Source organism: Chinchilla lanigera, unplaced genomic scaffold, assembly GCF_000276665.1.
Source record: "Chinchilla lanigera isolate Chin_1 unplaced genomic scaffold, ChiLan1.0 scaffold00132, whole genome shotgun sequence".
In the NCBI taxonomy this organism is placed as follows: domain Eukaryota; kingdom Metazoa; phylum Chordata; class Mammalia; order Rodentia; family Chinchillidae; genus Chinchilla; species Chinchilla lanigera.
Genome location: NW_004955533.1, coordinates 1,067,293 through 1,091,017, shown reverse-complemented (window position 1 = coordinate 1,091,017; position 23,725 = coordinate 1,067,293). Strand labels below are relative to the sequence as shown.

The 23,725-nt window shown below is 44.8% G+C and overlaps 1 protein-coding gene across 1 annotated transcript in view; it reads right to left on the bottom strand.

Moving 5' to 3' along the window:
• Positions 1-23,725, bottom strand: part of LOC102003692 (cytoplasmic FMR1-interacting protein 1) — a gene marked incomplete in the record, with an annotated part of 145,395 nt that overhangs the window by 112,010 nt on the left and 9,660 nt on the right. Inside the window, 14 exon segments of the mRNA XM_013507676.1 lie at positions 1,528-1,710; positions 3,166-3,354; positions 3,887-4,085; positions 6,394-6,662; positions 9,078-9,193; positions 10,647-10,849; positions 12,555-12,801; positions 13,256-13,349; positions 13,980-14,069; positions 14,820-14,934; positions 20,623-20,758; positions 21,155-21,234; positions 21,751-21,847; positions 23,101-23,209. Of these exon segments, the coding sequence (XP_013363130.1) occupies positions 1,528-1,710; positions 3,166-3,354; positions 3,887-4,085; positions 6,394-6,662; positions 9,078-9,193; positions 10,647-10,849; positions 12,555-12,801; positions 13,256-13,349; positions 13,980-14,069; positions 14,820-14,934; positions 20,623-20,758; positions 21,155-21,234; positions 21,751-21,847; positions 23,101-23,209 (2,127 nt within the window).

Genomic DNA, 23,725 nt, shown 5'->3' with positions numbered 1-23,725 from the left:
AAGCGAAATAAACCTTTCCTTCCTTCATTTTGGGCGTCAGGTATTTTGTCCCAGCAACGAGAGAAAAGTAACCGAGACAGGCAGGGAGCTTAATTCTGGTAAAATCTAGGCAGAAAACAGAGTCTTCCGAGCAGGTTCAGGACAGGGAGGGCAGAAGAGTGACTGCTACGTGACCGGCATGCAGCGAGCACAGCCACTCCCACAGCCAGGCCAAGGCACGGGCTCGCTCCGCCGCGCTTTATCCGTGCACTCCCGAGATGGCTGGGGACGGCTTCCACAGAAGAGAGCAGCTCACGCCGAACAGGAAGATGGCCATGTGCAAGGCACACACGAGTTCTTAGCTCAGCTCCGTCCTGCTGAGGCACTGAGAAGTGATGTTACTCTCCAGTTACAGGGTACTAGAAGATGGTACCTGGAATGGGGTGTGGTGGTACTGGCGCATACCTGTGATCTCAGCTACTTGGGAGGCTGAGGCAACTCAGTAGGACCCTGTCTCAAGATAAGAATGGCTGGGGCTGTGTACAGCCCAGTGGTAGAGCCCTTGCCCAGGATGTAGGAGGAGACAGACAGACACACAGACACACAGACACACACACACACACACACACACACACACACACACACGGTACCCGGATGCACACTAGGGAAGGAGCAGACGTGAGGGTTACCTAAGAACCACAGAGGTAAGGGTGTGTGTGGTCACGGCTTAGCTGACTCATTCCACTGCACAGAACTATTTTACCTCCTCGCAGTCTGTCACTGCAGGATGCACGCGTGCCTGGTAGGCACCCACTGTGTATTCTGTCAGGGGCTCTGGTAAGCAGGTAACAGGGACCCAAACTGTCCTCCCTCCAGACTCCGGCCCAGTGCAGAGCTGCCCCGCCCCCTGGCACGGTGGAGACGGGGCTGCCGTAACAGCAGACCACTGCCCACCTTGAGAGGCACAGCGCCTGGGCAGGGCAGTGGGCGGGGCAGCACGGGAAGCAGGAGCAGTCCCAGCTCCGAGGAGTACAGCAGGAGTGAACACAGCAGGTATGTCACACACAGGACAAGGGCTGGGGAAACGCAGCCAGGCAGAACAAGCGCTCTCCTTGCGAGACAGCGCACGGCCCACCAGGGTGCCGACCGCGGGGACAGCAGAGGGGCCGTCGGACGCTGACGGCTGGACAGCGCCACCTGACTGTCTTTCTCCTCTGGCAAGTCACTTAGCTACCTGCTGCCTCCATTTACTCTTTCTCTCCTACTCTCCTTCCCTCCCTCTTTTTGTTTTGAGGCAGATACGGGTCTTACGTTGCCCAGGTGGGCTTCAAGTCCCTGAGCTCATGCAATTCTCCTGCCTCAGCCTCTCATGTAGGTGGGAGGGTGGACATGCATGCCAACATGCCACGGTTTTTCTAATTTGTAAAATAATTAGTAAAACTCCTAGGGGCAATGACAGGATAAAATAAACACAAACATTCATAGAGGACTTCTCGCCACGTGATGTTCTACAATCCCTTAAAATAGAAGGTGCCTCCCATACCTTACCGTGAACTGTCTTCAGGGTAACGCTGTCCGACTGCTTCTTGGAGCTGGACGTTGAGAAAAGACACATTCTGCCAGGGCTCCTTTTCTCTTATTTTATCAAAAATTGATGTGTAGAAGTCATACATGGTGTCTCCACCTTCCATTAGGAAAAAATTTCTCATGGCCTGCAAGTACTCCACCAACCTGCATGGGCAGAGGACAGGGGCAGGGCACCCGCATGTTCAGGAGGCAGGGTCCAGGCTCCCCCCCCGACATGCTGCCGGCCTCGGGGCACAGGCTTATGCTGTACATTTACTACAGTCAGAGACAGCAATGCCTCTTAAAGATTTTCTCCCCCTCAATAATGAAAATAGTGTGTTTTCCTTTAATAACCAGAAAGGAATGATATCTTCCTATGATATTATAGGAAACTGGGCAAAATTTCAGAAATAAATCAAACAAAGATGATCTATCTCACCGTCCACAAGGACAGTGTTAACATTTTGGGAATGTTTAGTTCTAGTCTTTTTCTCTAAGCACTTACAGAATTAGTTTCTACTGTATTATATACATTACTTTTTAAGCTATAAGGACAGTTCACATTATTTAAAACTGCGTCAACCTATTTCTACGAACGTCACAAAATTCACACGTGGACATACTTTAAAGAACTCGTCCTCTATTACCAAGAAATTTTACGTTTATCATTCTGCAGCAAACTTTGTATGGATATTCTTATACAAATTTTTTCCACTTTTCCCCTATATTTCTTTGAGATAGTCTTAGGAATAAAGAATTGGATTTCACAGCATAGCTAAGAAAACACTGATGGTTAACGGAGCCTCTCAAAGAAGACTGTTTACCCCTAGTTACGGTTCAGATCTGAAACGCCCGTCTCCAGGGTCTGGAAGGCGACTGCAGCAGGGGTGCTCACTTGGGACCCGCCCACGACGCCCTCGAGCTCCCTGTGCTGTCAGGGGCGGGGCCTGCTCAGAGGGGTCACCAGGGACGCGCCCTGGCAGGGGGCATTCCTGATCCTGCCGCTGCCACTGCCTTCACTTGGCTTCGTGGCTACCGCATCATTGCCTCATGAGCAGTGTTCCTCTGCCCCGCCCTTCTGCCAGGTCAGCTCCGCTTAAAGCCAGCTGACCAAGGGTCATGAGGCCTATGAACTGCTCTTCCTTAGTTGTAGGTGTCAAGTACTCTGTCCCAGCCGTGTGAAAGGGGCTAGTACACCTACCGTAATGAAAAATTAACTTGAAATACAAGCCTTAGTTTGAGGCCAGCCTAGACCACATAGCAAGACCCTAATGAACAAAACAAAACCAAGTCATCTCCTCCTCCCTCAACAGAGAAACATATTTTAAAGGAATTTTATGTATGGCACTGGGTTCCATCCCCAGCCCCAGAAAAAAAAAGGCCAACCAACTGTTCTTAAAGTATAATTACTTACAAGCCGGGCGTGGTAGCCCACGCCTGTAATCCCAGCACTCGGGAGGCTGAGGCAGACCGTTACAAGTTCAAGACCAGCCTGGGCTACAAAGTGAGCTCAAGGCCAGCCTGAACTGCATACCGAGACCCTGTCTCAAACACACACACACACACAAATAAGTATAATTACTTACAGATTATTTCCAAAATGAAATTACTGCTCTTTACCTGTAATCTCTTTTTAAGGTTTGCATGAGATTTCCACAGCAATCTAGATACTGCTTCTCAATATGTGGATAGAGGCAAGACCTCAGTGTTAACTCAAAAGTCTGGCATGTCACAGATTCTGACGACCTATCCATACATATATCACCACCAGCAAACTTCTCATGAAAGTCACTTTGCTCCAAATACAACCTTCAAGACAAAATGTGAGCCATCTATTTAATGAATGGTTGTCAACGGAATTCTCAAACTCCAAGTCCCATTTTTACTTCCAATTATTGCAAAAAAGGAATCTTCCTTCCAGAACATTCTTTCAGAGTTGCTGCTGTGTTTAGGGTCAGGTACAGGAGTTCCTACTAGGGCTGCACACAGCAGGTGCCAGTCGTCAGACACTATGGCACCATACGGACATTAATGCCCCAAGCCCAGGACTGATTTTATGTCTGAGACATGCCCAGGCTTTTAGAAGCATATCCCTCAGGAGCCTGAGGGCACACTGTCAAGTTCTCATGTCAGACCTGTACATTGGCATACAAACAGGAAGTCAAACGGTACACGTACTAGGTGAACACAATGTCTTATACTCTGGTCCTCAGAAAGGACAGGCTACACGATTTTTGTTCTTAAGGCCAGAAAGCCCTATCTGGCAAAAATAAAGAGTTACAAAAATAGAGCTGCACAGATGGTGCCATTTCGACCCTGGACATCTACAGGCCCGGGTTACCTTGCAAAGTTCATGGCCAGCAGGGGGTCATGGGTGTCCTCCAGTTCCAGATGCCCTTCTGCAATGGACTGCATCTTAATCAGGTTCTCCTTGGCTGCCTGCTGCTCAGTGAGGACCTGTGCTGCAGAATCTTCCCCACATCGAAGACGTGACTGGACAGATTCCAGAAAGAGGGTGTACAAGCTTTTTCTCTCTGCATCTGAAGCATAAAGAAATATGTAAGAGGAAATATTTTGCGCAAGTAATACTAACAAATACTGAGTACTTTAATCTGAACAAAGCCTGGTATTTCTTGGTTTGATCGAGAAAGACTGTCCTTGTTTCTTTTACCTTTACAGTGCAGCAAAACTAAAAATGTTGTATTTTCTGTTAAGAAACTACAAAGTTCAGTTAAATATCACAACAGATATGCTAATTTTATTTGGAATGGAGTCATATCTAAAGTAGGACACTTGAAGGTTAAGATACTACCATATGCATAAAACCATGATAAGACATATAGAAGTCAAATTTCACTGGAAAAAACATAGCCAACACTGCCCTGGAATGCAGTTTATAGTTTATTATCCAGTGAAAAAGGAAATAGTCCACGAAGTTAAATATTATTTAAAGTAGATACAGAGAAGGGAAAGAAGGAGAAAGTGTGTATGTATGTATAGGCAGGATAGTCAACACGGCTGTTCTACTGTCTTGTATTTCTTTGCTGAAAGAAACTGTCAATGAGTCCTTGGTTGATCAGCATTGCATTTCTATATCTGTTTTCATGAGAAACCACTTTGAAGATATCAATATGTAATACAACAAGCATTGTTAATTCCCTACCACTTTGTTTGTAACTCCGTACTGTCTTAACTGTTCCTTTGCTATTTTGTAAAATGTTGTCTGTCTGTTAATATTTTCCTTTTAATTTTAAAATTTAAAAAAAAAAACCTTAAAGTAGATACAATAATGTGAAATAATTAACATAACACAGAGGTGATTTTCAAGCCAAAGAAATAAGGTTACAGCTATACCTTTCACACCTTTTTAGCCAGCTGACAAACATTTAAGTATATTAATTAAATTGCAACAAAAAAGAGCGAAAATTGCATCAAGATTTTCTTGTAATCTATGATCAAGTTGGATGTATTCATCAGCAAATTCTTAGGTGCTGTACTGCATTAAGAAATTGCAGATCAAGGTGACCACTGGAGATCGGTCTGCCCTCTGAAGCAGAGGCCCCAGAGCTCAGACCCATCCTACCAGTTAGTCCAACAGCAATGAGAGGGCCCGGGGCATACTCTGTCTTCTCCCTCTGGCCAGACCATCATCTCCATGGAGGAGCCCTAGGTAATCATGACTACGGAGGAACAAGAAAACAGCCTGCTGCTAGTCACAGGTGCAAGTCTCTCGGTCCTTCTTTTCAATCCTGGCCTTCCCTCCAGCTGTCACACCTCAGTGACAGGAGGCACTGGTGAGGAGGTAATATGCTATTTTTGACAACCCTCAGGCTGTAACTTCTTGTTAGATCCTTCTTGCTTATCTCTGTCTTTCTGAGAAACCACTTTGAAGATACCATCATGTATTACAGCAGTCATTGATAATTTCCTACTAATCTATCCATAACTCTGTAATGTTTGTATTGTTCCTATCCTATTTCGTAAATGGATGCATGTTTATTATTATGTGTTTCCTACAACAACCATTGAGAATAGTTAATGATTATTCAATAGGTCACTCATGTATAGCTCTATTTATTTTCTTTAGAAGCCACTTTGAAGATACCAAAGTATAATACAACAACTATTGATAATCTCCTACCTCTTTTGTCTGTAACTCACTATTATTTGTCTATTTGTTTTCCTGAGAAACTATCTTGTAGACAACAATATGTAAAACAATAACCATTGATAATTTCCTACCACTTTGTCTGTAATTTGGTAAGCTCCTCTTTTATTTTGTTACCCTTCTTTTACTCTTTAAAAGAAAAAGAAAAAAGAAAGAAATTACAGATCACACAGGTATAATCCCAGCACTTGGGACACTGAGGCAGAAGGATCGCTGTGAGTACAAGGCTAGCCTGGGCTACAGAGTGAGTTAAGGCCAGCTAGAACTATGTAGTAAGACCCTGTCTCCAAGAAAAAAAAGAAAAAAAGAAAAAAAAGGTGCCAGTGAACTCTGCCTGAGGAATTCAGGGTAAGAAAGACGCACATAAGCCAGGTGTGGTGATACACGTCTGTTATCCCAGCCCTCAGGAGGCTGAGGCAGGGCTACACAGTGAGTTCAAAGCCAGCCTGAACTACACAGGGAGACCCTGTCTCAAAAAGATAACAAAACGAGAAAGACGCGCAGGTATTAGTAGCTCCTCATCACTGCCTTTCCAGATGCAGTGTAGAATCGTTTTCTCAACCAAGAGCAGCATGACTATCCACTCATTCATGGTGATGATTGGTACTACCAGAGGCTCTGACTCTGGCGGGAGAAAGCGAGGAGGCCCCTCAGGATGGCGAGCGTGCTGAGGTGGGTACCTGGGGCGGCCGCCTGGCCTGCGGCGCCAGCGGCGCAGTGCAGGTTCCGCAGCAGCTGCATGGACTTGCCAGCCATGATGATCTGCTTGAGCACAGGCTTGAGGAAGGACACCATGGTGTGCTGCCTGCTGCCGGCTGCCGGCTCGCTGCCCGGACTCGGGCTGGAGCCCTCGCTCAGCTTCTCCTCGTTCTCCGTCTTTTCCGACACGCTGTACAGCGTGTACGTTGCATACCAGAAGTCTCTGTGATTTACTGGCACATTTTTATTCCTGTGGAGATTCAGAAAACTTCCTTTTTTATGAAATAAAAAAGCATTTTCACACCCGAACACAGTGGTACCTCAGCTCATGAACCTTGTTTGTTTTATGATTTTGGGGAAGAGGGATGTAGCGGTGTCTGCTGCTTGATGTGGAATTCATAAATGGAAGCAAAATACTGTTGAGCGCCTGTGAGAACGGAACTGTCAGCAAACTGAAGTGCCCGTGAGCCAAGGCATTGCGGTGACGAGAGAAGAGCAACAGTTTCTGCACTGTGCACTACCGAAGCACAGCAGGTGCCCCGTACAGGACGTAACTCAGAAAGGTCCTCACGGGGCAGAAACAGTAACACAAACTTTCCTTTCAAGGAACTAAGATAAGCTTTTAGTATAAAGGGAACAAATTAGCATGTATGTTCAAATATTTTTAAAACAAGGGAATATGTATTTTGAACTTTTCCCTATTTCCTTTTACTCTTTTTTTATTTTGCTCTTCATTTGTGTGCACTGCGTTTATCGTACAAGAGAAACCATAAGACATTTGAGCTTGTGTGTCTGACTTATTTCACGTAACATTACGTTCTCAAGCTGTATCTATTTATCTACAAATGCCTCAAGTTTACCTTTCTTTACGGCAGAGTAATATTCCATTGTGTATAAGTCCCCATTTTCCTTACCCACTGATCTCTGGATGGACACAGTTTCCAAGATCTAGCTATTATAAACTGTGCTGCTATAAACATGGGTACACATGTACCCTGTAATATGATTTTCAGAAGAATTAAAAACTTTAACTTATCTTCACTACAAACAGCAGTGTACCTTGTCCACACTTAGGAATGTTGTCTACATAATCCAAAAACCTGTAAAATCAACAGCAATCTTCAGGCAACACAGCAGTTTTTTTTGTTTGTTTGTTTGTTTTCCGGTACTGGGAATTGAACTCACGACCTTGCACTTGCCAGGCAGATGCTGTGCCGCTGAGCTAAATCCCCAGCCCCAACATGGCAGCTTTTACTGACAGCAGTAGATAAACACTTTGAGTACTACAGACAATACTTAAGTGGAAATGGGTTTCCTAAGTCAGAATTAAAAGATGACTAATTTGATCCTCCTTCAAAACAGAGGTTTTCTCATTAGACTGTCTGCTGTGAGAGCCACGTCCAGACTTCCCTACCGCCCTCCTTTGGTCCTGGAGACCGAACCCAGGCGGTGTGTGTGCTGAGCCGAGCTCTATCACCGAGCCCTCCCGGCTTCCCAGCTGGCCTGCTTTCAGCAGGGAAACCGTGGGCACGCATCGCCTCAGGACGGTCAGAACACTGCGTACTTCCCAACATTCTCATGTGGGAGCCGTAAGACAGGACCTAGCGGCAGAAGTACGGTTATCTGAGCTCGGTATGCAGCATTCACCTGTAATCCTCACTCTGGAGGCTGAGGCAGGAGGAATGCAAGTTTAAACCCAGCAAGAGCAATGAGCAACACCCTGCGTCATAAATAAAAAAATTTAATCAATCAGTAAGTTGGGGATGTAGCTCAGTGTGAAGGCTGGGCTGAATTCCCAGGACTTGCAAAATGAAAGATTGAGCTGAAGGAAGGGCAGTCTGCACCGTGCTCAGCGAGCCAGCAGTGCCGCCTTCTAGGCTCCTTAGACACAACAGTTCTTTCCTTACGAGCCAGTGGATGCCCAGCGTAGAAACAGCCCATCTGAGCAGGTTGGTTACAAAAACAAAATAAAACAAAAACCCCAAACCCCCACGACAACCCCCGCAACCAGCAACAGTCAAAGGAGAAGAGCGTGGGGCGCTGGGGATGTCGCTCAGTGGTGGAGTGCTCACCTCTGCGTCCAAGGGGTGCTTGTGCTCTGAAAAGCTGTGACTTGACAGCTGCACACTCTTCCCCCGGAACTGGGAACGGAAGCCAGAGCCTTCACAGTGGGTCACATCCCCAGTGCCTCCTGCCTTTTTGAGACGGGGTCTCGCTATGTAGCTCAGGCCAGCCTTGAACTCACTGTGTAACCTAGGCTGGCCTTAAACTCATGGTATTCCTCCTGCCTCAGCCTCTCCAGTGCTGGTGTTATGGGGCATGCACTAGGATGGCAAGCTCCAGTTCTTTTAAAATTTGTGTTATTTATTTATTTTTTCATATTTGAGACAGGGTCTTGCTCAGTCACTAAGTTCTCCAGGCTGGGCTCAAACTTATGATCCTTCTGCCTCAGCCTCTCAGCATGCTGGGATTACACGTGTGCACCACCACGCCTGGCTCACACGTACTTTAACTGACTGGTACCTGACCATCCCCATAAAGGAGCAACAGCACATGCCTTTGCTAAACTGGCAACACAGCCCAGTCATTCAAACCGCGCTGTCTCAGCGCCACGAGGAACTGACAAAGCATGTGGGGAAGCAGCCATGCCCGCGCTGCACCGCACCTCTGTATGATGAACTCCTTGGCGCTGTCCCACAGGTGCCCGTGCACAATCCACTCGTCCACAGTCTGCAGGTAGGGCCGCACCGTCTCCACCCAGAGAGAGAAGAGGAGGGAAACCTGCGACAAGGCGTGGCTGGGGGTCAGGTCAGTGTGCACAGCGTATCACGCGTCTGAGACAAGGTCTCAGCATTTCCAAGGTGCCTTTAAAAGCTGCCTGGATTTCTATTTGCTTTTTTTGGGTACTGGGAATCAAACTCAGGATCTCAAGCTTGCCAGGCAGGTGCTGTGTCACTGAGCTAAATCCTTGGCCCCTCTATTTCTTTTTAAAACAAACTAAGAAATGAAGATCTCTAAAGTCTATACTATAAAGTCCTCTTGCAACGTTTACCCACGGGTGATTATGCTGTTTGCCATTCACGTTAGGACCCTCCTGAGAATGACAGAGGCATAACCTGGGTGTGGCTGCACTCTGCCCAGACTGTAACAGGAAGTCAAATGTCCAGTAAGAATGAGGATGTCGGGTGAGGTGGTGCACGCCCGTAATCCCAGCACTCGGGAGGCTGAGGCAGGATCACCGTGAGTGCAAGGCCAGTCTGGGCTACATAGTGAACTCAAAGCCAGTCTGAACTGCATAGCGACACCCTGTCTCAAAATACCAAAAAAACCAACAAAAAAACCCCAAACCAAACAAACCAAAAAGCAAAATGAGGAAGAGATTCTTTCTCCTGTGGTTCCCAGTAGGGGAAAAACCTGCATGGCAGAAAGAAACCAATCTCTGCTATACTGAACTACAATACTAAAATGGTACGAAACAGAAAGTTTTATCAGCTAATGGAAACACATCCAAAATGTACAAACTAGATTACAGTCTCTAGTTAGATTTGTACTTTATAAAAACTGGTAAAAAATATTCAACATGAAATTTACCATCATAACCATTTTAACATATGTTCAATGGTACTAAATATATTCACACTGTTGTAAAATAGGTGCCCAGAACGGTTTCATAATACAACACTGAAACCATTAACCAGTTCCCCATCTCCTGCCCCCGCAGTCACCGTTCCTGTTTCTATGAGTGTGACTATTTTGGGTACAGTGGTACCTTGACTCATAGACTTAATCTGTTCTACGATTCTGGGGAAGCTGGCCAGGCTTGCGCTTGTGTTTGTGTGAACAAGAACGCCACGGGCGTATCTGTCGCCTGGTGTGGAGTTCATGAATGGACACAACATTCTGCCCAATGCTTCTGCTTGTGAACAGCACTTGTGAACCAGGGTATTACTGCACATCGCATCAGAGACCTGTGGGCTTTTTAAAGTTAGAAAAAGGTTATCACAATTACCTGTATAAAAGTCAGCTAAGTGCACGGTACATCCTGCTTTGTCCTTGTTTCACCCTTCTGGGTATCTAGAGCTAAAAAGCCAGTTTCCTTTGGAAGCCAACTTTAAATCTCGGGACAACTGCCTCACATACCAGAATTCAAGCGTCACTTAACAAATAAACACGACAGGCTCCCACCACTCCTGTGCCATCCATGCACATCAGACCGGGCAGGGGTCCCACGTACAGTTTGCTCAGAGGCTTCTCCAACATTGTCGTACTCAAGAATGGCCTTGTACAGCGTGTTGAGCAGGTGAGATGCCCGCACGACATTCCGAGTGTCTGGTGGAACCTCTGCAACTCCAGTGCTGAACACTTTGTTCAAAACGTTGAGCTGAGCCAGTCGAGGTGACAACTTGTCTACCACTATTGCAAGAGTTATCGTGGTATCTGCAACAGCAACAAATAAACTCAACAGCAGAGACAAACACCTGTGGCCAGATGTGACACAAATGCTGACAGTACTAAGCCACTCTTCCAGCTTATGAAGAGGAATGGCAAAATGAGGAGCGTGGGTTTTTATTTCACATCACAAGGAGTTCATTTCCCCAAGGAAGAAGAACTCAGCAAGCTGAGGAGAAAAAGGCAACTCAGCAGAAAAGTAATACGAAGGAACTGACATGTCACTGAACACACAGAAAGGCACCCTACCTTACCTATAATAAAAGAACATGTATTAAATCTACACAGGCAGTGAAGGAGCAGGCAAGGCTGTGACTATAAGGGGGTGGCTTGGGCAAGTCCCTGTGTGGTGACAGCAATTTCTTTCTTTTTTGTCTTTCTGAGACAGGGTCTCGCTATGCCGTTCAGGCTGGCCTTGAGCTCACTTTGTAGCCCAGGCTTTTCTCAAACTCGCAACAATCCTCCTGCCTCAGCCTCCCGAGTGCTGGGATTAAGGTGTGCGCCACCACGCTTGGCATAGCAGTTTCTGATCTCAAATAGATCTTAATCCAAACATGAGATAAAATGGCACAGCTCACGAAGATGCTAGGTGCTCCTGCCCAAAGCACGGAAGGCTGGTGTAGCCATGCTGGGTCTGCAGAAGGCTAACGAGCCGGGCCATGTCAGTTTCCCAGTTTTGGTCCTATCCTAAACTGCGGCCAGTTTCACCACTGTGGGAAGCAGGGGATGGACACACAGGACCTCCTGTACCACTCTGCAGGACCTGAGTGTGAGAGGGGGCTGGAAATCACAGTGCCTGACCATTTTATCCTGTCGTATCAGTGATAAACCAAAGCTTGATACCCTATTGGGGTACCCTATAAGGGGGTGGCAAGAGTATGAAGAAATAAGTATTCATGCACTGCTCACAAGAGTACAAATTAATTAATCTGCACCTTGCGGAAGAGCAGTGTGACAGAATCATGAGAGCCATCACATACTCTGTGACTCAGCAGCTCCATCTGAAAGAGTCTGCCCCGTAGGGAACAGGTTGCTGTGCCGCTCACTGAAATGTGCAAGCAGTCAGCGCTTCAACAGGAGAATGGGAACAGCGTAAGAAGGAGGGGCTGCGCTGCAGACACCCACTGAAACACACGCTGTAGAAAGGAGCAGAGCTTTCCTATACTTACATGGCAGAACCCTCAAAATTAAGTTAGAAGACAACCTGGAGAGAGGAGCGTGGTGACCCCCACGGATGGGTGTCTGTCTGTGTGCCACCTGCACGCCTCCACGTAGCTTCTGAGGGGTGCACAGGTAGCCAGGGAGCTGGCTGTCTCTGCAGAGTGGGACTGACTGCAAAGGGGCCTGCATTCTACTGGACTGTGACTGCAAAGGGGCCTGCATTCTACTGGACTGTTTTGAGTTTTTTTTTTTGAGACAGGGTCTTGCTACGTAGCCCAGGCTGGCCTTGAACTCGCTATGTAGCCCAGGCTGGTCTTGAGCTCAAAACAAGTCTCCTGCCTCAGCCTCCTGAGTGCTGGGATTACAGGCATGTGCCACCACGCCCAGCTTTTTTTTAACTTTTTGAGACTTAACTAGCTTACAAATATAAATTTAAAATAATCTAAAAAAGTGAATGCATCCCTGAGAATTATTTATTTGCCATGTAACTTAATAGGAGCTGTGTCTGAGGAATGAAAGAGCATCTAAATACCATTACTGATGATGCACTTCTCAATTTCGGTAAGCTCTTCCTTGAAGCTGATGAAATACTTGTACAGGGCCCACATGAAAGCCTGGTAGGTTCTGAAGGGAGCCTCAGCTGACTTCTTAGGAGTGCAGCTGTCCCCAGGTAACAGGCTTTCAGAGCTGTGTCCCATGACGTCGTCGATGAACTCCTGGAGCCGGAACACCACCTGGCCATAGGCCGCTATTTGTTCCAGCACAGATCGCAAACAGCTCTGCGAGAGAAGCAAACCATAGTCACCTAAAGGCAGTCTTGAACACATTCACATTCAGCTGGTCCTGTCATCACATTAAACTCTATGCTGAACAGAAGACAAAGTAACACAACAAATACCTAGTTTACATGGAAAGGGAAAGTAAGCATTCATTTCTATGTGATACAGAGTTGTGGCTTCTAGTTTTTAAAAACACGAACTACAGGCAAAGAATTTATAGCACATAGCTTTCCCAATGCAGGATGAAAGAAAAAAAAGCAGAGAATGCAAATTAAAGTTAAACCTGTCATAAACAATATTAAAAAACTGCTAAGCACTGTAAAGATGCACAACTTAATTTTACTTTTTGGATCTTAAATATATTTAAGTTAACAATATTATAAAATGTTTTAAAGTTGCATTGCTGCATTTATACAAATTCTATTATTAAAATTAAAATTCTATTAAAACTCACATGTGTCAGATGAGTCACTATAATATTGTTTCTCACAGTCACCTTCCCATCTATCACTTGAAATATAAAGAGCTTTTTAACCCCTGAAAGTAACCTGAAATGAAGTAACAGATGAGAGCATGTTAAATCTAGAAAAGTATTTATTATAGTATACCTAAGAAATTTTTAGTAAAGACTCAAAATAGAGGATGAGCAGGTCAGATGACAAGGAAATGAAAGATACTAATCTTTTTATCTGATTACCTTTAGACTCAAGATATTCCAGGGTCATCTTAGAAAGAAGTCCCAAGCAAGTTATCAAAGTACCTCCCCTACACTCCACGACCCAGGGAGATGGTCACACCCGTCAGAACATCAACGGCACACATCATGACAAGAGTGCTAGGCCCCGGCTCCATACTCCAGTACACTCTTGGCCTCAGGCTCTGGCATGGTAAAGCTCACTGAGGAGCTCTATCCAAAAACACCCAGCATCAAACTCTGCCAGGAACTCGGATATTAAAAAAGTGATGGTGTAATGCAATAAAATCATACACTAAATTACTTAAAAGTGGCAAAGAAGTAAATACATCAAGACCTCCCAATTCTACAGTCAAATCTGAAGTCTGAACTTCCTCCCTAATGGCTGTTTCTGTTTGCAGGTGGAAAACTCCTTAGCACTTTACAAAAGTAGTTTCGCTTCTCACAAGTCTGACAGACTATGGATGAGATTCATAGGTCTTACCACAGAGTTTCCCGAATAACCTGTGTCTCAGTGACAACAACCTTGTCCTCAGGAACATACAACGGATCACTGCTGTACAGGTGCTGGTCCCTAGGAGGTAGCAGACATCGAAGGTCAGTGGGAACACTTCCCCCCAGGCAAAGCTACTTATCTGCAGGAACACAGCCACCGCTGTGCTAACATGAGCAGGAATCAGCAAACAGGCACCCAAGACCTCAGGGATGACACCTTCATAAATGCCCTCCACAGTCACTTTTCACACGTTCACTGCAACTGTCTCAGTGAAGTATTTTTCCAAGACATTCTAACTGTACTATTTATTACTGATTTAAGCAAATGTTTGAAACTGTCTAATGTGGTTATTTTGGGGAAAACAGTGTGTTGTAATAACTTCACTAAAACAGAAATTAAATAGTGGTCTAATATATACCAATCCAGTCACATTGAAAATAACAATAAAAAATCAAAAGTGTATAATTAAGTAATAATTTCATGATTTTAATAGTTAAAAACTGCTCATGTACAACTGTTTAAAAGCAGTAACAACAAATAAGTTTAAATTTCAGGAAGTACGTGATTTATTTTTTTATCCCTCCCATGGCTGAAGTAAGACTTTATTTTTTTTCTTCAACCAGATTTTACTGGTACATTTTATATGTGCGTAGTGATCACACTCACCATAGAGAATTTGTTCCTGTACAAGACATAACTTGATGCTTTTTCTACCCATTCCCCTCCCATCCCTTCAACGGGTCAAGGAAGTAGTTGATTTAAGTCACAAATATTTAAACGTCAAAGTTTCTTCCATCATTACACGAAATGAAAAGTTGCATTTCTCACCAGACCGCAGCGAGGTTGGAGTGCAAATGCAAACTGTGTGGGCTCCTCGAGGCTCTGGACGTCCAGTACAGACGAACCACGTGCTGCTCCAGCCAGCTGCGGCTACTGGGCTCGTCTGCCGGAGGAAAACGGAGTGAGGGAGAGTGACGGGAGACAGCAGACAGACACAGCGCTCGGCCTTCTATCTTCACCCAGACGCATGTGACAACGGCCCTCTCACGAGCCGTGCTTCACAGTCACGCACCTAACACACGGAGAGTGGCTCACTCCGAGGCACACACGGCGACACACAACATTTAAATGCCACTGGCCAGAAACAACTCAGCTGAGTAAAAACAACGGCTCAATTTCTAAATGACCTTTGCAATACACAATATAAATGGTATATTCCAACACTTCAGTAAGCAAAGAACCCAAAACGGTAACCGAAGACCTTCCTAACCAATCCCACCCACACCCTTCCCGAGGGTTAGATAACCTCTATTTTACATAGGTTGTTCCAGAAAAGAGAAAAAGGAAAAGCTAACATTTTATGAGGTTACTGTATCTGTGATTGTGAAATCTGATAAAGATGTGAGAAGAAATTCTTCAAGAATAAAGATGAAAAATACACTATAAAGTAGCCAATGGGGGGACTAAGATGTGTTAGGTACTCGTACCAACTCCCCACAATGAACGTAATCACTACGTACAGCAGACACATACTAATAAAAACAAAAGCTAACCCGACCTGACAATATACTAAACACGAATGATCAAAGAAGTTCAGCTCAGGAATTCAAGATGATTGAAATATCAGAGAATTTATTACTGCAGTCAGTAGGGTGAAAGAAAAATGACAAGACTACCTTACAACCACATAGAAAAAGAAAAGCATCTGGTAAAGTTCAACACTGATTTACAATTAAACAGTCCTAGAAAAAAAGGAATAAAAGAAAACTGTCTTAATTTGATAAATGCTACCTACTCAAAACTTGTAACAAATAACTGTCACAACTAGTGGAGGGGTTCAGGGGTGCACTCTCTTGGGATAACAGTCCAGGGACCTCCTACTGCTGCTGCTTACCCTATGCATTCCTAACAACAGAAACTGTAACCCATGTAGAAATTAACCAATGGATACCTGAGGGCCCCCTTTTCAGCGTTTTAGAGACAGGGTCTTGTTAAGTTACTACACTGCCTGGCCTGGGCTCCAACTTGTTATCCTCCTGCCTCAGCCTCCAAGATTGCTGGGATTATGGACCACTGTGTCTGACTACTTGAGCTCTTTTAAAAGAAAAATTCCAAAACCTAGTAAAACATACCGAAGTAGAGTAAGTACAGACTTTATTAAAATAAGGATGAAAATCCTCAAGTTAAATCTGCAAGTTCACTGAAAGTCCAAACAAAACTCCATCTAGATTAAGGAAACTTAATACTGCTTTCAAAATGTCCACAGAAAAATAAAGGATAACAAATAACTCAGCCAATTTTGAAAGAGAGCCAAGTGCTCCGGAGAAGACGCGCTTTGCATGTATTAAGACAAAAGAAAGCCACAGCACTAGAAAGCCTGCTCCTACACAGCCCTGCGCTAAGGGGCAGACGGAGGGTCTGGGTAAGCTGTGTGTCTGAGAAGCTGGCTCACAGGAAAGGACAGCCACAGAGGAGTGCCGCAAGGACGGATCTTAGCTGCCCTGCGGCTGGGAAAGCCGGGTCACAAGGTGGAGAAGAACAGGCTGCACCCTTTAACCTCCCCTTTACACATCAAAGTGGGCCTCAATGCAAGTAATACAAAACAATCAGAAGTTTTATTTAAAACACAATAAATCACAAAATAAAGCTCTCAAATCACATGCCTTGTACAATCCAGTGTGGAGGCATTGTCTACATCAAAATTAAACCATGTGGGACACGGAGAGTTCCAGAACCCTCTAAGACTCCTCCAGTGCCGTCTTCTAGTTGCTGGGGGCGCGGCAGGCCTAACATTTTAAACAGTTAGCACGAGTAAGTGATGGTAATATAGAAAGTACCTTGAAAAACTTCTATCACTCATGGACGGGAATTCAACCTGCAAATATTACATGTACACAAAAAAGGAAAATCTGTATCATACCTTGTAATATACTAAGTTCTCAAGGCACACATCATTGCACTGAATGAAAACAGTGATAGATGTTCTGGTCTTAAATAATCCAGAAAAACTTTCCCTCTGCAATATATATATATATATATATTTTTTTTTATAATACAGGGAATCACACTCATGACTTCATGCTTGCCAAGCAGGTGCTTATGCCACTGAGCTATAACTCTGGCCCCTGCAATATTTTTTGTATGTAAACTTACATCAAGAATGAAGATGACCTACTAGGTGAGGTGGTGTACACCCGTAATCCCGGCAGTGGGGAGGCCAAGGCAGGAGGGTTGCCACCAGTTTGAGGCCAGCCTGGGTTCTGTAGTGGGTTCAAAGCCAGCCTGAATTGCATAGTGAGACCTTGTCTCAGTAAGAAAAAACACTCCAAAAAACAAGAATGAGATGACCAACATACTTCATGCTTAGAAAACTTAAGAAGCCAAACTGAGCTATAATAATAACTAAAACAAATTAGGTAGGAAAAAATTCAGATGTGTGAAAAGGTAAGACATTAGATTTGTGTGGCTCTCTTGTAAATTAAAAAGTGCCATTATGAAGTGCTGTGGACCCTGGCCCAACACGGCTGGAATAAGGAGTTACCGAGGATGTGAGCCCCTTCAGAAAGCCAGCGTGCACACGGAGCACTGCCCACTCGCAGTGCAGCGAGGGCTTCAGCACTAACCACTGGTCACTGTGTAAGCGCAGGACTCAGTCTGCTCAGACTGCTGTTATCACCAGTAACGAGCAAGGCCCTGCTGCATGCCGCCAAGCAACTGCTGACTCCTGAGCTTACACTCACCAGGTTATAAAGGCAGCTGACACACACATGTGCTGATCCTGAAAGAAATGCCACCCTTTCAAGGCAGAAAAATACAGTGGAAGGGAAAGGAAGACCCTGCTTGTGAGAGCCAAACACGGAAAACCTGAGCCACTGCTATTTCACAACCCCTGAAGACAGCGACCTGTGGCTGGTGAAGGGGCCGGGGAAAACAAAACTTAAAGGAAAGCTTTTGTGGAAAAGAATTTCGAGACCCACTGGCCATACAAAAGAATTCACTGGTTTGACTGAATGCAATGACACATTTAAAAAAATGGATTCTTTCTGAAGGATGTTGTGAAAAATACTAACAGCACGATGACTGCCTACCAGAACCTGCTGTGTCTTAACAGTGACGCCTCACAGAACTGGGGAAGGGGGCAGGAAGGACATGAACCCAAAAACTGAGTCAGGGATGCTGAGGGGCAAGTAATTCACGCGAGGGCAAGCTCAAGAGACCAAGGAGTACACGAGGAAGGACTGAATCACCAGCAGGCATACTAACGCAAATGAAAACAATTCCCAAGTCAGATGAGTGGATTTTACCAAGAACTGAGATCACAGGGCAAGAACTTTAACATAGCCAAACTCTCACAAAAGTCAAGAACGGGGCTGGGGATTTAGCTCAGCGGCACAGCGCGTGCCTGGGAAGCACAAGGTCGTGAGTTCGATTCCTGGTACCGGAAAAAAACCAAAAGTTAAGAACGGTCAGAGCACTCAGGGTTGCATCCGCACCAAAGTCAACTTGGGGCCTATCAATGAGGGAATAGAAGGGGCACTCAAAATATACAGTGGATGTGAGTAAATATTACAGGAAAAGACACTGTCATTAACCCCCCTCAAAATGCCCTGCCTCACTTTAAACATACATATCCCCACTGCTATGGCTTGTGTCTAGATGTCCCCCCAAAGCCTCAAGCAGCACAGGTAGGGCTTTTTCAGAGGTGGCTGGAGCATGTGTAACTGATTCATGGTGCAATGCTAGGATTAAGGGTACTGGGATTAAGGGTGTGTGATTCCTAAATCAGTCCACTGATTGGTTTGGCACTGCCCTAGTCCCAGTACTCTGGATACAATATAATGGTCAGACAGAGGCTGGTCTTGTCCCATGCTTACTTGCTTCACTACCTTCTACCCAGCGTGAACTGTTTCTCCTCTGCCATGCCTCTCTGCTGAGCCACCCTGCCTTGGAGCCAGCAGATTATGAACTGAAACCTCTGCACACTGTGAGCTAAATAAACCTTTCCTCTTCTAACTTTGGGTGTTGGGTATTTTGTCTCAGCAATAAGAGAAAAGTAACTGACACACACGTTCCATTCTTGCCACTTTCTGAAGTAGCTCTGGGAGTCCTCTTTTCTGAGTGTTTCCATGGTGTGTTACAGAAGACAGTGAATGCTGCGGTCAAGAGCCACCCCGTGGACAGGCAGGCTCATAAGAACAGTCCAGGGGGTTTTCAAACCCTTACACACCAGATCTGTCTCTGCGCGACTGCTGGCTCCTCCCCTAAGTCGAATGACCATGGAAGGTACACGTTTTGAGTTGACTCAGGACATCAAGGCAGCCGCGATGGTGACTGCAGACACTCACTGGGGGGGAAAGTACGGCAGCTGCAAACTGCACAACACTACGCAGAAATTAGGAACAAAGGAGTTGTTGTTCATATGGTAACATGGACAGCTTCCTTGAAAGTTGGAAGAAAAATGAAACAGAACCGTATTTACACATAGCATGACACCAGCTACACAGCTGAAACATCAAACACACAAAGAGCACAGAAAGCCCATCAGAACAGGTGTCTACAACTGGGCTGGGACAGCCAGGGAAATAGAGGGAATCAGAAATAACAAAAGCAGACAAAGTAAAACCACAGGGTCTGTACGGATTAGTGATGACAGCGTGCTCTGCACGGAGTAACATGAGCGTCCAACTCAAGAATTAAAAAGAAAAGAAAACTGTTAGGACCTGAAGTTAGCTTTTTTTTTTGAGGCAGGGTCTCGCTATGTAGTCCAGGCTGGCCTTGAACTCACTGTGTAAGCCAGGCTGGTCTCAAGCGTGTGATCCCCCTGCTTCAGCCTCCCTGAGTGCTGGTTTGTGCCACCATGTTGGTCTCTGAAGTCAGCTTTAACTAACTTAAGTACATTTGCCAAATTTTTGAGAGTAGGGAATGGCGTGGCTGCTGGTATTGGCCTGACGGTGGTGTAGCCATGGAAAAATCACCTTTTGTGTTCTTATCTCCAAAATGAAATGTAGGTTTGGATAATCTAATATATGAGCTTCCAACTCTTTCTACAATTTCTGTTTTTTGTCTTTTTGAGACAGGGTCTCACTATGCAATTCAGGCTGACCTTGAACTCATTACGTACCTAAGGCTGGCCTGGCACTCACAACGATCCTCCTGCCTCAGCCTCCTGAGTGCTGGGGTTACAGACATCTGCCACCACACTTAGCTCTTTTTCTACACTTTAGAAAAAGTTGCTCACTAAAAACTGAATGGACACTCAAGTTAACAAATAAATTATATAAATCTTTTTCCTTTTTGTCCTCAGCAAAGTCAATCTTTCTTTAATAAAAAGAAACTGGAAACATTTAGGACTAACGAGATTATCAGCACTACTTAAAATAAACAGAATTGTGCTATACACTCCCTTTTCACATTGATTCTATAGTGCTACTTCTTTCTTTTCAGTGGTGCTAAGGGTCAAGCCCAGGGTTTCCTCTAGCACTACTTTGCACTCGATGAACAAGCTTCGCGAAGGGCTAGGTTCGTTCTCAAGGACAGCAGAGTTCACCAGCAGCCTAAACACCGGAATGGGTCTCGGGGCCTGCCCTGCTTCCTGTGAGAAGTCGCCAGCCTCCAACTGCAGCCCACACACCTTTCCAGCTGACGTGCAGACCCAGTTTTCTGTGCGCATCTTGTTCTTCCAGCGGAGTCCGGTCCACCTGGATCCCAGAGTCCTCCCGACTCAAGGGCTGCTGAGTGTCTTCATCTTCACTGTCTTCAGACCAATTCTGATGTACAAAGCAAACAGCTGAGAATACGATAATTAGAGTTGTCTAGGTTTAATAATTAAGACAGTTTCAGAAGAAATCCAACAATGTGAGACAACATGCACAGAAAAGCAAGAATCAAATAAACTTCTTCCTTAAATCTCCTGAATGAAGTGATTTTGAGCTCTAAAATACCCAAGCGCATTGCTGAGGAAGGGATCTGTGCTGACCCCCTTCAACTTCCTGGTGCTACTGGCCTGCACATGGTCTCAGTAAGCCCCCATACGAGCTGTGCTAGCTTAGGAAAGAGCACTCCTGTCTTAGGTAGAATGCTCTGGGGTAGAAGGACTCATTACAATAACCTACAGCGTCTGGGCACATATTGATATTCTCAGTAACAAAACCACTCCCACTTACTGGTGTGTGTATGTTTGGACCAAGGTCAATTTCTTCACCTTCCATCAAGTATTTTCCCCAGTCAAAATCATCTTCTTTTTCTAAAACATAACAGAAGAACCTCATTAGCTTTATCATAAATATCTGGGGAAAAAACCTAAAACTTCCGGAAAAAAAATCTATGCAAAACTCAAAATAAAATATACTCGAGGAAACAAAGCTTCAAAACTACTGAAATGCCTGATAAATTGATATTCTAAAAATTTTGCACTTTAACTCACTCTCAAAAGTAATTTTTCTCTTTATGCAATGAAGGCCACTTACCATGTCCATGACAGGGCCATAATTCATGTCTTGCTGCCAGGCAGGTCTGAACCACTGGCAGTACACGACTGTCCAATCAGACAGCATGGGTCAGTTACCCTTATACCATGGGTAGTTTTAACCAGCAGGAACATGTTAACTTGTGAAGTGAGAATTCATGTATTTTAAATGAAATTTTGCAACGGCATTCAAAGCAACAGGAATACTTAAGTTTTATAGATTTTTACTTTTAATAAAATCTCAATGTCTAGGAATTAATAAAACAATTTCTCATATGTTAAAGTGAAACATACCCACTTCTTTATCTCTTGGTGTTTCCACATAACTGCTGTTTGAAGGAGAATCAGAAAGACACAGGAGGAGCGACAGAATGGAATAATGAGCATCTGTCTTTAGAACAAAAAATGAAGAACAGGAATCACTGAGGATGTAAGTACTTTCCAAGCTAGATTAGCAGTGACATATAACCTCATGACCGCTATGTTCCCGTTTTGTTTCCTGGCCTAAGACACCATGAGTTATGCCTACATAAATCCTAACTCTAAAACTTTTTCAGAGTTCAAACGCTTATCCATAAGCAACCTCAAAGTCAACCCGAAGTTTGTGCACTATATTTCTAACAAGTGTAAGATATCTAACTGGATGACAATTTTTACTTACAAAACAAATGTAATATTTTTAGCATATATCATTATTAAAAAATGGATTATTCTATGGCAATATGCATCACGAACCCTAACATGCTCAACAGTTTATTTAATTAATTTTTTTGTACTGGGAATTGAACTCATGACCTCTCACTTGCTAGGCAGGTGCTGTGCCACTGAGCTATATTCCTGGCCCTAATAATTTTTCTGTGTATGGTATATCTTTTTTTTTTGGTACTGGGAATCGAACTCATGACCTCAGGCTTGCTAGGAAAGCACTGATGCCAATGAGCTACACCCCTGGCCCTACATGCTCAACAGCTGAACACAGATATACCACATTATACTTAACCAGTTTCCTACTAATAGCATGTAGATTTTTTCCAATCTTTTGCTATCACAAACTTACGTTGCATCATAGTTATGTTTGATAATTTGTTTGATAAATTCCTAATAAGTGAAACACTAAGCCAAAGAATATCTGCATTTAGAATTCTGAAGAATGCCAAAATAACTTCTGTGAAGATTATATATATTTCCATTCAGCACAAGCTCTGCACATACATGGTTGAAAAGTGAAAAATGTTGCCTGAGTGTTATAGTGTGTATTTATTCCACAGACAGTTCATAAACTTAAGTTCTCTGACTTTACCAGAAATCAATTCATGCCATGCCCCAGAATCTTCAAGTCTCAATACTTTCTAGTGGTAATTTACAGCAATTCTCATACATCCCTCCTCTTTAAAGAAAAGCAGTCTCTGTATGTTGGCCTTTTCACTGTCTGTAGGGTATTTTTTAAGCAAGCACATGTTGTTTCACAACAGACCTAAGGCACACTTAGTTTGATGGGAATACTTCAGTCCATTTCCAGGAGACTGCAGTAGCCAGTGGACAATACTAAAATAGGATCAACACTTAAATATTAACAGAGGCAAGCTGACAATAATCAGATTAGAAATCCTGAAATACACAAAGATTGCAAAACTGAAGGTGTACCTTTATTTCCTCTATGCTGGGCAGTGATGCATTTAGAAATTCCTCAGTTAATCTTTTCCAACTGGCAGCTTTGTTGAGATCAGAATGGATGATGAATTTTTCATAAATTCTAAAATACAAAAAAAATCAACTAATACCTGTAAAGCTATGTTAATAAAAACATCTTTAGAAGTACACGCGGATGGGGCGCGCAGGTCCTCGTGCGCCCAGCGCAGCCCTGCCGCAGGCCGCAGGCACCCGGGAAGCAGCGCGGAGACGCACGCCGGCCCTTGGGCCGGCCGCTGCTGCGGTCGAGCACCGCCACGCCACAGAGAAGCACCGACACAGCAGGCCCGCCTGGAGATGCGCGTGAACCCTCCCCGCATGGAGAACCTCTGTGAAAACATGCCACACAGCAGGTCGCTCTTCACCCTGCCCTTGAGAGCCAGAGAGATCCGGAGTCCGCGGCGGAGCAGCTGATGAACAAGGACTCGGAGATCACGAGGGTACCGACGCCCAAGGATGCAGAGGTCGAGCTAACTAGGGACGCAGGAGCCATTCGGGAGCCATAAACCAGGAGGACCTTGTGCAATACCCGGGAGCCCCCCTGGAGGTCATTCTCCCCTAACTGTGCAGGCTGCGGTGG